At 42.7% G+C, this 15026-nt stretch overlaps 2 protein-coding genes across 3 annotated transcripts in view; both read right to left on the bottom strand.

The window, feature by feature from the left end:
* Positions 1–6972, bottom strand: part of dync1h1 (dynein, cytoplasmic 1, heavy chain 1) — a 28320-nt gene extending 21348 nt beyond the window's left edge. For both annotated transcript variants that reach the window (XM_061082877.1, XM_061082878.1), the window contains exons 1-17: positions 6625–6972; positions 5349–5436; positions 5080–5253; positions 4687–4942; positions 4411–4597; positions 4052–4323; positions 3731–3958; positions 2940–3593; positions 2427–2849; positions 2116–2295; positions 1823–1972; positions 1542–1688; positions 1269–1409; positions 940–1116; positions 687–797; positions 480–599; positions 131–370 (exon numbers count right to left, since the gene is read on the bottom strand). In XM_061082877.1, coding sequence (XP_060938860.1) covers positions 131–370; positions 480–599; positions 687–797; positions 940–1116; positions 1269–1409; positions 1542–1688; positions 1823–1972; positions 2116–2295; positions 2427–2849; positions 2940–3593; positions 3731–3958; positions 4052–4323; positions 4411–4597; positions 4687–4942; positions 5080–5253; positions 5349–5436; positions 6625–6874 — 3798 coding nt within the window. In that variant the 5' untranslated portion in view covers positions 6875–6972. The remainder of the gene's footprint in view (positions 1–130; positions 371–479; positions 600–686; positions 798–939; positions 1117–1268; positions 1410–1541; positions 1689–1822; positions 1973–2115; positions 2296–2426; positions 2850–2939; positions 3594–3730; positions 3959–4051; positions 4324–4410; positions 4598–4686; positions 4943–5079; positions 5254–5348; positions 5437–6624) is intronic.
* A 2646-nt stretch (positions 6973–9618) lies between these two features.
* tmem30b (transmembrane protein 30B) lies at positions 9619–14836 on the bottom strand. The gene is made up of 8 exons (XM_061083195.1): positions 14775–14836; positions 14148–14343; positions 13475–13582; positions 13274–13381; positions 12901–12988; positions 12377–12517; positions 11926–12132; positions 9619–10545 (listed from the first exon to the last, which is right to left on the bottom strand). Exons 2-8 carry the CDS (start codon positions 14334–14336, stop codon positions 10367–10369), a joined length of 1020 nt encoding a protein of 339 aa, XP_060939178.1. The 5' UTR covers positions 14337–14343; positions 14775–14836; the 3' UTR covers positions 9619–10366.
* Positions 14837–15026: the final 190 nt, after the last annotated feature.

Genomic DNA, 15026 nt, shown 5'->3' with positions numbered 1-15026 from the left:
CATTACACATTAAAGCCATTTGATGAAATTCTCCATAATGAATGAAGGTCACCTAATGTTGTCTCTTCATTTTACGGTAACGAATGAATCTCTTGGTATGATAATAATAACATGAATCCATTTCTCTTACAGCAACTGGTTTGGTCTTTTCCCACTCGTTGAGCAAGTCAGTGGTGCGGTTTTCCACAGCTTTGTCCTCCTGAACAATCTTCAGTTGCAGGTTGGCCACCTGCTGCTGGATAGCGGTATCTTTACGCTTCATGATGTCACTGAAGGCTCCCCATTCCCCTTCAATGTTGTCGATGTAGAGCCAAGATGGTGGGAACTGGAATCTCTGCTTCTCCAGCAAACGCTGCCCATTGCGGAACATCTGGAGGTAAAGGGGGAACAACCTCATTAGATCTTATAATTGTCTTTAAAGAATGCCGTTATTGAAAGGGTTGTATGAAAAAGGATACTGAATGTTTTTGAGTACTTACGTCCACATTTTTCTCAAACTGTTTGATCTTGCGCTTCAAGGTCTGGACATATGTGATGAAGTTAACAGCATCTGAAGTGCTGGCTGTGTCCACAGAGTGTTGCTCCAGATCTTGACGTGACTTGGTGACGGAACAGAAAAGCGTGATTAAATTGTAGTTCAGGGAATAACCTTTTAATTTTCTAATATAAATAATATTATTCTTTACCTTGGAGATCTGGGCATGGAAGTCCTGCATGTTCTGGCCAAGCATCTGTCCAAACTTGCTGAGGACTTCTTTGTGCCAGGAGTCATACTTCAAGTTCACCTTGGACTGAACCTGTTTTCAGGGTCAAACAAAAATGTAGTAAAAATTCAATTTGATTATGATGGATTAAAAATAAACATCATTGCAGTGGGACGGTCAATTTAGTAAGAAACAGCTCTCAAATACAACACCTAGAACAGGGAGTCATCATTACCTTGCCATAGTCTATGACCGCAGGTCCAAACTCTTTCCGTGTCTCTGCATTGTCAAATGTTCCGCGGGCTTTCCTGATTTGGACTAGCAGGGCCTGCCACTTGGTGAGATCTTCACCCAGACGGTTGTAGATGTTCTCTGCTTGCATGTCCCACAAGCACTGGTACTGCAGCCACACCTGGACGGGTCCAACAAAGACAAGTCAAGGGTTAAAAGGGCTATGTTAAAAAAAAAAGGACACGCAGTTATCAAGCGGTCCAATCAGCAGTAAGATAAAAGTGAGATGACAAGATTTTATTTCTTGTTATCTAAGGCCAATGAGGCTCTTACCTTGACATACTGCTCCACCTCACTGACAATGTCTTCAACTGCATTGTAGGATTCCTCTAAGGCTGCAGGGCCATCTGGCATTCTGGTCAGAGCATTTCTGTAGAACTTCTCGTCCTCTGACAACTCGTAGTGGACGCCCACCTGGAGAGGAAAATCAGAATTGTTTAGATAAAAGCAACAGCACAAGATCTTTATGTCTCTCACTAACTCATATTTGAGCTACAGGATTCCACGGACAAGCTGAGACTCATGTCTCGACCACACGGTGTATACCTGGTATCTCTGGCTCTGGATCCTGGGCAGAGAAAGGATGTTCGTCTTCCAGGCAAACATCTCCTGGTAAAGCTTGTAGCGACAGTCTTCAATCGGGGGATTCAGATAGATGACCTGGTTAGTTATCCTTAGCTCATGGACAACATTCTGGGGATAAAAAAAAAAATCAGAGGGTCAATTCTGCCCATGTATGCAACATTTCTCAGGTTTTAAAATGAATGTATAACATTAAAACAAAACAAGGCATAAAGCAATACAAGGTCCCCTGTTACAATGCTTACCTTAATCTTGGGCTCGCCTCCAGGTTTGTGGCTCAATTGTGGCGCCTCGGTGTCCATGTCCACATCAGCCTTGTCCTCTATCTGGCCACGGAGCACCTGAGTCCAGGCTTTAAGGCCAGCCTGCAGACGCACTCCCAGGATGCGTTCAATCTATGGAAACAGAACCAAAATAAATATACGTTAGTGCCAAATTCAAACCAAACGCATGTGAAGATAAGAATTTCAGCAACCCTTCATTTTGGTATCAAACTAAATGAGTGACAATTAGAATTTGGCTAATCTGTGTTACAAACCTCAATGTCAAGCTTGTTGACCCAGATGGGCAGGTTGGAGTAGGAGTGCAGATTGAGGTCATCCACTGCCTTCTGGACTCGGTTGAGGATGTCAGAGAAGGTCTTGTGGTCAAACATGGACGTCTCCAGAGAGCGAACCTCCAAGTCTATTTTCTCCTCAATCATTAAGAGGTCATCAACCTGGAAATCACATACAACAGAGACAAATATGTTTGTTGGTGAGGATTTAACATCTGTCGTTGTAATCCTCAAAGACAAGTCAATATTCCTACAGAGTGTACACTTCTGAATATTAATGTCTCCATACTGACCTTTTCCTGGAAGTTGAACACGGTCTCAGCAAGCCTCTGAACATAAGGATCCAGCTTGTAGGACTCCCAGACCAGAGTGATGCCTTCAGTAACAAGAGCCTGAACCTCTTTCTTCAGCCCGGCCACCAGCAGGGAGATAGAAAACCTCTCCTCCACCTTCTCACACGTGCGCTCGTAGGTGCGAACGCTCTCGATCAAGGAGATGGCGAACGGGTACAGCTGGTTCGCTTGGTGGGCTTTGTTGACGATGGCCAAAGGAACACGGAAGCTCAGCCACTTGAGGTTGCGGACCTCTTTGGACAAGGTGATGATCTCTGGGAGGAAGTTGACTTTAAGCTTGAGCATGTTCCCTGTGCGTCCACGGGCACGAGTGGTCTCAATGGTGAAGATGCGGCCAGATACACCAAGGTTACGCTGCTGTACCTGAATTACAATAGAAACATTTACAATTAATACAAATATTGAGTAAAATAAATTTGCAGCATTTAAGATTCACTATGATCAGATCCATACCTTGCGAGCCCAATCATCAAATATCTCTTGAGTGTTGAGTTTGGCCCTGAAGCTGTCTCCATCCTGCTTTAGCTTCAGCCCCTCCACATGGTTCTCCCAGCCTTTTCCCAGGACATCCTCCACCCGCTTCATGTATGCAGTCAGCTGACGGTCAATCTGCTTGGCCCAGATGATGGATCCAGACACGGGTGGCAGGTCGCGGACGTGGCTCATCTTACAGGCCTGGCTCTGAGGATACTGCACTTTGAACTTGTCGTGCAGAGACTCAATGTCGTCCTTCACGCGCTGGATGAGCTGCGTCTGGTACTCCCGGATGGCGCCGCGGATGTGGGGGCGCACAAACAGAGCATTGAAGCGGGAGAAGATGCGGAACATCTCGTTGGCGTTCTTGGCGGTTCCCAGCTGATCACGCAGGCGGGCGGTGATGCGGGTCTCCACGCGGTCGATGCGCTCGTCGTAACGCTTCATGGCGGCTTCCCAGGCTTCCATGCCTTCCTTAGAGACATCCAGACCATCAACCTCTTTGACGTTCTCATACGCCAGGTTGACCTCCTCGATAGCGTTGGCATCGGCCGCATCGAAAAGAACTCCAGCTACCTTCATATCTTGAGGTTCAACTGTCTCACCGGGAGCATGCTGGGGCAGAGCAGAGACCTGGAGGCAAAAGTGCATCAAACGGACTTTAATCTCTACAATGTGAGGCTCTACATAAAGAGAACAAGTTAATGTTAGTGGGGCAACTGTTAAGGTAAGGCAAATGTGAACTGTATAGATTATAGTCCAGATTTTACCTGAGGCCTCAGCACACGGACGATGACGGCCCTCAGCTGCTCGTGCTGCCGTCGGAAACGTCTCATGTGGTCCAGTCGGGATTGGAGCTTCCTGTGGGCTGGGCTCAGACGCCACACCATCTTCAGATTCTCCTCTCTCTTCCTCTTCACAATGTCCCTCAGAAGCACCTGGAGTTTCTCATACTCATCCTCCCAGGTCTGGAAGACCTCGAAGCAAGCCACCATCACCTGCACACAGAATTTAAAAAAGGACATTTAGTCAAGATACATTACATTTCTTAGGAGATTAAGTAAGCGTGCACTTCTAAAAACCACACTCACCTTTTCAAACTCCTCGTAGGCAACATGCATGAGCTTCCTGGTGCCCAAAACCTTGAGGAGCTGGGAGCTCAAGTCCCTGGAGATGGCCTCTACAAGACGCAGGGCTCTCTGGATAGGGTACTTGGTGTTTCTAATCTTTTTCAGGTGAGTGAAAATGGCCATCAGCGCCTGGCGGATCTTATCGAGCTCTGAGGCAGAGAGCAGGTCGTTGAGAGGGAAATCCTTCATCAGAGGATTGTAGTCGTTGACAGTCTCCACAGCCTGTTTCAGACCTGTGTGAAGAAGAGCAAGCAAAAAACAATTGTAAGCAAAAGGAATTTGAGTAAAACATGTTAACATATCGATTGGCTGCTACTCACCAGTGTCAGTGTCAAAGCTGACAGTAGCATGGAAACGTTTGCCATGTTTGAGGATGTCCAGTGTGAGCAGAACCTCCGGGCTCTCTCTCTTCTCTTGGATCCTGTTGAGGGCTCGTTCCAGGTTCAACCAGAAACTGATCTCCTGCAAGGCTGTGCCCGAAGCAGGGTCGCGATCGAGCTTCGTCACCTGATAAAAGGATGTCGGCATCAGGCATAAATATTTCTGCATTCACCTTTTGTTTAAATTTGAGACAGAACCACGGGAAAGCCCCTCACCTTTTGGATCTCCCTGATCCAGCGGTTGACTCCAGATTGCAGCTGGTTAAGGAAGGTGGGGTCCTCCACTTTGTCGCCAAAGTCGGTGACCTTAGGCTTCTCTCCATGCTCATAGCACTGCTTGGCGATGTTAGCGATGATGGGGTGGATGAGCAGGCTGATCTCAGGGATCTCGATGTTCTGCTGCAGGTGGAGAAGTCCCATCTCCAGCTCTGCAATCTTTTTCTCAACTGAGGGAGCCATCTTATCGCCATCTCTACAAGGTGATTACAGAGATTTAGGGGCTTCGGAGGAATTTTAAAGTGTCACCTATACTACTGGATTCAAAGTTTGTGATGCAGTTCATTTCATTGGTTTTGAAACCATCAAAAATGGCACATCCTTAGAAATTACCTGTCAGCTTTGCCAGACTCACGGATGTAAGACTTGAAGAAGGGCGCAACGGCATTGCTGATGAAAGAGTGAAGAGTCTCATAGGGAGAATCCTCACTCAAGGTCAGAACTCGAACTTGGGTTGAAATCGGCTTGTCTGCATCAATGACTACAGTCCTCTTGATTAAAGCCAAACTGCCGGGGAAGAAAAACACATTCACAGAATTAACAAAAGTGAAAGCTGCCTTTTCTCCATAAAACAATACTCATGATTTAGATGCATAATTTACCTGTTGGACTTGATCCCATAGTGTATATCAGTGCTGATGTTATAAGTGATGCACTCTTTCTCCTCCTCAGCTTCGTCTCCAACATCCTCTGTGTGAAGAACAAATACATATGAATGTGTTATCTGGACAAATAAGGCATTTCAATAAATCATATTCAATGCACAGATATCTGAAGTGATGATCAGTGTGTGTTTGCAGTTGCTGAAGTCTAATATCCAGCTATTGAGGATCGAGGATTGAGTAAAAACCATCATAACTATAACAATGTCATTTTGAGTATTTCTACATTTAATAACCACCACATCATCAAGATAAGCAGCGTGCTGACGTGGTTTATATAACGTACTAAATCACCTTTTAGAGACGAGGTCAGGATTAGAAAGCAATAACAGTTTGTTCAACCCAAAAATTGCTCAGCTACTCATGGTAGACTAGACCAGGGCCATTTTACAGCAGGATGACGGTGCAGTCTGCCTGTTTGGTCTGACTCCATCCATCTTTGTCCCCACCCTTCTTTTGCAAGCCTGCCTGTGGCGTGTAGGAAGAGAGATAGCAATCTGCAGACAACGCACTCTCTGCATGGCGGCATCAGTATTCTCAGTGCAAAAACATGAACAGGCTGGAAAGAAAGTGATTATTGAGGCTGGGAATCCAAAAGCTTCCGGCTCAGCCTCAGCGTCTGGCTGGTCATGTGCAGTATCAAGGGACCAAGGTTCAGTGCTCATGACACATTAGTGAGGGCAGGAAGCTCTGCAGCTCGGGATGTGTTGTCCCGGAGGGGAAAGTGAACATAATGTGTTCATTGACACAAGCTGGTTCACATGATACAACCCTGAGAAGGAGGATAAAACAGGACTGGTGCTTCTGACAAAAGGTTTCCTTGTGTCTTTAATAGAACCTTATGTTTGTTTCATTCTCTTCTGCACACCCAGATATCAACTTCTGTTTGACATCCTTTTTACAAGAAAAACTGCACTTTTACATAAAGGAACATTTGATTAACTAAAGCTGAGTATTACACCTTTAATGGATCAGACAGTTGCCATTGAGCACATGACATCTGCAGTGGAAGTATACTGGGTTATGCTGAACTGTTCTTTCCGTCCCCACCCATTGTGGCGTAGTTCCCTTTACAGTGAAGTGTAATGATGGAGGTAGCGAGCTAGCTCAGTGTTGTTGTGGCTGTCAGATGACACAGGCCAGCCTTCAAACGTGTCTCTAGCAAACACTGCTGGTTTGAAAAACATGGATGTTGTGTTCATGGTATTGAATGTACCTTTGAGGGCGCTCCTCTCCACCAGGATGGTCTGAACTTGGGGATCTCCCAGGAACTTCTTCATCTGCTCCACGGCGGTCTTCTCCTCCAGGGCGCTTTCCAGAGAGGCCGGGGCCTCGCCGCCATCTTCCAGGAGCAGCGGGATCAGTTTGCGGATATGCTTCTGCAGCACCGAGGTGTCGGCCACCGTCTGCACGGCGGACACCTCCATGGTGCCGGAGTTCTCCTCCGTCCCTCCGCCGTCAGACATGGTTTCCGAGGCGGCGGACGAGGTGGTGTGGCCGGGGTGAGACTGAACAAAGAGCCGGGGCGGACGCTAGGTAGCAGGCTGCAGGGACCGGGTGGACGCTGACTGCTGCTCTGTCAAAACCACAACCCTGCCCAATGCAGATTTATACCGCGCAAGGGACTGTGGGACATGTAGTTCAATGGATTGGTATCTCAATGGGCTGTTATCAGCTTGAAAACTGCAAATCCCAGCATGCATTTATCTCATTCTCTCTCTCTCTATGTCCTTCTGTCTGTCGATAGGGGGCGAGAGGGAGTCGTCTCCAATGATGCAGCTGAAAATCATTTGCAAGTGACAAATTGACAAAGCTTTAAATATAATATCACTGATTCGTTGGATAAACAATGGTATGAAATTATAATTGCTATAAGCTAATGATAATCACAATCTGACAGATATGAGCATAGACTTTTGCTGACTCATACAATCAATGATGAATGAGATGCATGAATAATTAGTAAATAAATAGTTATTTTGTATAACTTCAACATATTTTCCAACCAAATCATCCAGATGCATCGACAATAAAAGCAGATTGAAAATGCAGATTTTATTCTATTCTGTATATTAATCGTATTAAAAATATTTTAATATCATTATGAATGTTTTATGTTGTGTGTGTGGGAGCAAGTATGTAATAAAGTAAACATGTTTATCCTACTCTTTATATTATTGATTGAAATTTAAAATCTGTTTATAGCATTACGTTATATGATCTGAAAAGTCTGGAGGTGCAATTTGAAAAACGCAACTGGAAGCCTGCTATTTTGCATTTAGTGGCCATTTTCGGCCATATTCCACATTTTACTTTGAGGTACTTATCCCAGGGCTTACATCAGATCAACTTAAAATTGAGATGAGTGTCATCACAACAAGATAGAGAAACAAACTAACTTCAAAGATCGATTTTTCGTCACACGGTGTGACCGTGGTGGTCACACCGGACTTTTAAACCAGCTGTAGCCCTGGTGTATGGCACATACACATTTTAATATATTTTAGTATTTTAACAAAGGACTAATGGATGTTTGACGCTCTTTTTATGTATTGTTATGATGTTTATGGGTTGTGTGTGACTACTGTTTGCAAACCAAATGGCCCCTTTTTTCAGGCAAATTAATTGGCTTTCTGAATGTTTTAAAATGCTCAAATTCTTACCAAAATTTTCAGAAAATAAACATTTCATTATTTTCTGTTATTTTTTTATTTATATATATATTTTAAATTTAATAACCTCCTGCGCAGAAGCTGACTGCTCAGGATTCATTTAATTAAATTTTTTCAATTTAATCTGTTTTTCTATATTTATTTTTGTTTTAAAATGTACACCTAAGCCACACCAACACGACGTTGGATTACCTCGTCATTCCCATGAAACAAATCACTGGATCTTTGCTGCTTAATTTCCAATTTTCTTATGTTACTGAAACAGCAAAAACTACACTGGGCATCTTGAGTTTGCAGTTCTAATCTCTGTTGGTACTTTTTATTAAATATTTGCATGCATTTATAGACCAAGTTATGAAAGAAAAGAAATACTTGGTTATTGACCATATTTGTAGGCAGGGGAACAGGACATAGGGAGACAAACCACCATATGGTGCAAATGGTAAAGAATACAGTTAAAAAGGCAGGTATTTACAGCCAGATTTAGTCGTACATATTTATTACATGATAAATTCTGTAAAACACTTCATTTTTAATCAGTTAACACTGCAGATGATACAAGAGGTTGCACTAATTGGTAATAAAAGCTACAGTTCACATAAGTCCTCCACTGCTGAAAGCTCCGGTTTGTCCTCAGTTGTAAATCTCGCAGTTCTTTTTGTACTATCCCTATTTGAGCTCTGGTTATTTGCCTTGGCCAGTTTTCACCATTTTGTGTCTTGATTAATCAAAATAACCAGAAGAGTCATCAATAAAGATTAAAATTAAAATTGTTAGTTGCAGCCACAGCACGAGTCGTGTTTTTTGTCACTATTAAAGGCCAATAAACATTTGAGTCATAGAAGAAAAAATGTAACTATAGTTCTCAAAGCACTAACAAAACATTTAACACCAGTTTCTAACCGCATGGCTGCTCTGTAACACACTCACTGATGCCCCTGCAGACAACAACACAATAACATTGACAAAGCACCACTGAGAACTTCCTACCTGTGCTGCTCTCAACAAAAGCACTGGTTCTCCTTTTTTCTGTGAGGCACTTTGTAACATATGTTTAATAAATACAGTTTCTTGCTGTTATGTCTTTTATTGAATCACCTTGAATAGTAGTGTTTGAATTTGAGTCAGCTCAGCAGACACACCTATAAGGTCAATAATGCTTAAACTTTGAGCTCCAGCATTTAACAGCCAGCATCCATTACAGTTTGATTAATTTATTAGTAAACACTCTATGTGGTGCAGGGAATAGAGCTTTAAGGAAAGGCCAATGTAGAAATGCATCCTTAGTTTGGAGAATTAGAGCTTCTGAAGTCAAATTAAAGTGGTTGGGGCAAAACACAACTCATCAATGGGAAAACCATACTTATCCATAGAGGATTTTACAAAAAAAAAAAAAAAAATTAATATGGCACAGTTGTGTCCTAATTAGAGAAGGAGTGGGACATAAGGTTTTGGTTCAGTTTTTTTAATAAATACAAGCAAGAAGAGTAAAAATCTCAGATTCAAACGCAAGTTAAAAACTGAGATGCACAGCCTGTAATCATTTCCCTGAGACCGCAGAGCAACATATACACAATTTTTACAGCAGTCACTTCACGTTACATCACACATATCACACACACACAGTAAAATGTAACTACTTTTCCAGAGTCAAGTTGCTTATCAAATGATTTATGGCTTTGATATTAGGCAGCTCATTTTGTGATGATGAAAAACAAAAGTTTTACACAACACGTCACTACCTGAAAATACCCTGCTGTTCCCCTACCTTGTGGTCAAATAATCAACTAAAAGGTGCATAAACCGAGCTGCTTAAACTGGAAAATGCTCATTTGATAATTTACACAGGAGCATATGAACAGTTTGTCTTAATTTATCAGCCAGTGGACAGTCTGCTTCGACCTTCATCTCTTGGGATTATTGATGGAGGCTTTATATGTGAATAAAAGAGAGAACATTAATCTTAATGGAATAAACTTGATATATTTTTGTCAAATATGTGCCAACAGACAAGTATATATACAATATAGAAATAATCCTGCATCGTCCACAAAGACAGTTCCTATTGTGCAGTTGATGGAGAAATTTAAGTCTTAACTCAAAAAAATAAACAGCAGGTTCTTCTGCACTCTAGAGCAACAGGTGGCTTTGGTTCATACGTGGAGCCTGTACTCCTCTGTACGTGAGCACTGAACTGTGCTGTCATCATCTTACTGAGTAAAAACGGGTGGAAAAAAATAATCTGGGAAGAGAAGATAAATGTAGCTACAGTCAATGACCAGGGGATTAATCCTCCTCGGGGAACTTGAATTTGGCGTAGACGATGAGCATGACTACGGACATGACGACGCACAATGAGCCAATCACGAGGTAGGCAATACCCAGGAACTCGTTCTTGCCACCCATCCAGGACACGTTGCTGAACACCACCATCTTTCTGCCATCAAATTTCAGAACAGGATAATCTGAGGGACAAGATGTTAAGGAAATGCACCAAGAAGGGAAATACAAAGGATTACAGAAAACGGTTAGCTCACTGATGAGCTTTAAAAACATGAAAACATGAACCATCAGACTGATTTTGCACATTTTAGCATAATTACTACAAATCATACACAACTATTTTAACAACTTTGAATGTTTTTCTAAGCACCTATTAAAAATATGCACAACTCCAACATATGTATTTTTTTGTTTCTACTGGTAACTCGTAATGGATCGTGATTATTCATTGCTGCACTTCCTGTCATCTGTCACGTAATAGTGGTGAAGACAACATCTCCCATGATCCCCCACTGCCTCACAAAATTATCACATACTGCAGTACGCATTATATGTTTAACTTACATCAATTACCGAACTTTGACTCTGACGTCTGAAAACTTTCTGTGTAGCATGCATTGGTAATGATCTGCACAAACATACATGAGTTGGAGTTACACACCTTAAACGTGGGGACACCGTGCTATGTTCCTTTAAGTCAAATAAAATACTTTAAGAACTTTACATAGGCCTTGCTAAGGGAAAATATCATGAAAACAATTTGTCTCTCATTTACTTATGTCAGAAGATTTGCCTGCTTTGTTCCTTTTGCATCATTGTGTTGACTCTGCTCAGGTAAAAACAGAACCACACCTCAACTGGTAAAACAAGTTCGCCCAAACTGCTGTTGCTGTAATCTGACACAGAACATGAGGCCATTTCAATGCCATACCTCTTTAGGTTGATACGAAGGTCTCTAAATCTTAAAATATCACCTGAAGATTTAGTTTGTTGTGTAGATTTATGCACTATTTTAAACAAATGTTCTTCTTCATGGTCTCCCCAGCTTATGGCTTTAGTGTGTCTAACAATCAGACAAAGACTGTGACAGTAATGTGTGTGGATTATTCTTCGATCATCCCTTGCATGCACAACCTATAAGACTAAAGTGGATTTTGTTCCCCCCTCTTTATCCAAGCTGCTGATCAAGATCATGATCAATTAATCATTTTTAAAACATGGTTTTACGTATAATTAGTATCACTCAAGGTAAAATAGATAGAAATTATAGGGCTGACATTTTGGGTACAACTCACAGCTGCTGAAAGATCCTACATAGGTAGAATATAAAATGCATGAATTCTTTGTTACAGAATGAGCCTCAATATTTTGAAAATCATGTGTTTTGGTTTAATTAAGCCTGGACAATTTGTGAAATGAAAAAGGATTCAATTAGGTCCCCATGAAAAATAAAAGTCATATTCTTAATTCTCAGGATTCAAACAAACTACACTAACATACATGCTCATACCTCCCAGCACTGCCCTTCAACTCACAACTGCCCCTGCAACATGTAAGGATACTGTAGGCAATTTTCAGAGTGTAGTTCCCGGCCGGCAGACCCTTTTCGTATTCGCCCTCGGAGATACGTCGATACAGCTTCCTGAAATTTGGCAGAGCTGCCGCCCTCATCCACACCAGGAAGTCCTGGTTGATGAAGCCGTTGTTGGCAGAGTCTGTGGGGTCCAGCTCGTAAGCAGGCTTGGGCCAAAAGGGGGGTTTAATAGTGCCTGAAAGTCAAACTTTGAGTCAGCTGTCATGATTTCTAAATGTAACACTAATTACAATGCGAGTTACAGTGTGAAGTTTCCTCTTGACGGCCCTGGAGCCCACTATTTACTATAGAAAGCTAAATTACTGCTTTTGTACACAATACTCCAATTCAGCTCTGCCATCACCGTATAAACATTCACTGAATTACTCCATCACAGCTTCGACAGACAGTGAACTCCAGTAATCTGAAGAAGTTACTACCGTTGAAGTTGTTTTTCAGAGGGTTCTCCGAGGGGTTTCTGAATTTGACGTTGTAGTCCGTCCACCAAGCGATCCCCTTTCCATCCAGGGCCACCGGCTTGTTTGGTGCCCCTTTGACAATCTGATACAACTTGAAGGTGTCTTTAAAACAACGAAGGAACAATAAAGAAAATCATATAGAGTTTATTGCAGTTTGATCGCAGTCATTACCTCCGTCAAGAGGGTTATGTTTTCACCCGGTCCATTTGATGAGACTGCACGTATGAACCCTTTAAACTTTGATCAGGAACAAGGGGCGGATCCAGGAATTTCTATATCAATTTATTTAACATTGTGAAATGTTTATTTTTGTTTCTGTTGTAATTTTGAGATGAAAACAAATCCAGTACAGTATTCTGGGGACTGACATCTATACGTTTGGTAAATTCCGTGCAGCCTGGTTGAATCTAAGGAGGATGTTTGGCTTTGGCACAGGAATGCGCTCTACTGAGTGCCATTCAAGTTGAAAATGTTTTTTCACTTACCATTGAACATGCTGTTTGCTATTGCTCCACATGGGACAATTGGTTTCTTGAGGCTGTAACTATAAGGATAACAGTCATCACTGGGTTCCTTAAAGAGAGATGGAAAACAAGGATTTCTTTGAGTGAATCGTCTGAGATCGGTTATTTGTGTGTCAGATGTAAAAGTTCATCTACTCCAGCTTTAATTTCTGAATGTTTTTTTCAAAAAAAAAGTCCACTGATAAAGACATGAACTGCACCCACATGTTTGACCAAGGTGGCGGTCCAGATCATTTTCAAAAGTGAGCACATAAGGATTAGGCTTTACTTCTTAATTAAAAACAGAGCGTGTGTGTGTGTGTGTGTCATTCAATACCCAATTCAGTTAACGCACCTTAAAATAGGCCACGTCTCCGGACAGCTGGTTGAGATCTTTAGACGCACTGTACTTTCTGTAGTTCTGGAAGTAGTTGGACAAACCATAATACAAGAACAAGGGGCCCTGAGGAGGAAACAAAAACACAGCCGAGGGTCAGAGACAGGAGTCTGGCTCAACTTGAAATTTAAAATACTGTTTGTGGGCAATGGGTGCCACCTCAAAGAGAGTGTCAATGTTGAAGTCCACTTCGCACACACAGTCCTTGGCATCTGAGTCACTGCACTTGAAGCATGGCGAGTCTTTATCAACCCCAGTGTAGTCGATCTGTGTAGAAAAGAACAAGAAAGGTCATTATTAATTATTGATCAGCACAACACCTTTCCCTATTGTCTGTTAGAGACACCACGCCTGTGTTAAACCACAAGCACATATCACTTCCCAGATAGCATACGGAGGTGGGCCAATGCAACACTTCTTGTGGCCCTGACAAAATGTGTGTGTGCCTTTTAAAAAAGCAAATGTGGCCCAAATAGGCCAAAACAAATGTGGGCCATTTTTAAACAAACACGCCGTGCTCGAGGCAGAGGTGTAATCTGGATGTGTTAAATAGGGAATTTGGCCCAAATAGCAGAAAACAAATGTGGGCCAGCTTTAGTTGAAATGTAGAATTGCTGTGGCAAAGATCTGGCAAATAGGAGCTGACATTCCAAGTGTCATCATCCCACACGGTAGGTTGGCCCAAACTAGTTTTGCTATGTGGGTTAAAAGCAGCAATAACAATACACTGAAAACACATTTGCCATTGATTGAAAGTTTGTCCTCTCCTCTTCCTCTCTATGATCTGGGCCATTTACTCTGATTTGTGTTTGACCCTCATGAGCACTCGTACCTCCAACACTGTGATGCTTCGCGAGGTGACGAAGAGGGCGACCCCGATGCCGATGAACACCAGGCCAATGACGACGAACCCCGGGATGACGATCCCAGCAGAGAGCATGGGCTGCCATGCCGGAAGCCTCTGCTGCGTGAAGGCGGTGTTGTCAGGCCGGTTGGGTGACTCCTCCTCTTCTTTCACCATGTTCCTTCTGTTTGTGGTCATAAAGTTTATCATGTCACTTAGTTTTACTTGTTAATAGTATGAATTGTACCTCATTTCAAGATCTTTGTACAAAAGCAATGCCAAACACGAGAAACACTCCCCAATATAGACGAATGAGCTTTTATTTGTCCTTACTCTGAAGATTACAAACTTCTTTAATCTCATTTTTGATTTAATGCGGAAGGATGAACACAGCTAGAACCATGTGTATCAAAATATCATATTTAAGGCCTCACATCACATGCGTTTCGAATCCTAACAAACCAGCAACACCCAGATCAGCCAAGAGCAAAACATAGATCACAGATCAGATTCACTTCCTCACTTTTAAAAACTTCTGTTCACACGAATGGTCAATAAATCAAGAGTGAAACGTTAATATCCTCATTCCAAATCAGATCGGTAGATGCTACTTACGCGCAGTTGGATCAAAAGTGGAGAAAAACAAAGGGAGTCGCCGACTCATCGGTATGTTTCCTGATGAGGAGGAAACGCGACGGAGCAGATCACCTTTACCTGCGCTCCCCCCTCCCCCTTCCTCCCCCGTCCTCCCCCTCCCCCCCCCAGCCTGCTCTTCTCCCGGATGACGTCACTTCGTCTGCAGCACCGATCTGAGATCAGTTTGGCTTCGTAAAACCACGACTGAAGGAGAAAATGAGGCCGAGACAA

Source organism: Limanda limanda, chromosome 12, assembly GCF_963576545.1.
Source record: "Limanda limanda chromosome 12, fLimLim1.1, whole genome shotgun sequence".
Taxonomy (NCBI): Eukaryota; Metazoa; Chordata; class Actinopteri; order Pleuronectiformes; family Pleuronectidae; genus Limanda; species Limanda limanda.
The sequence above is the reverse complement of the archived record's forward strand: the minus strand, read 5'-3'. Positions and strand labels throughout refer to the sequence as shown.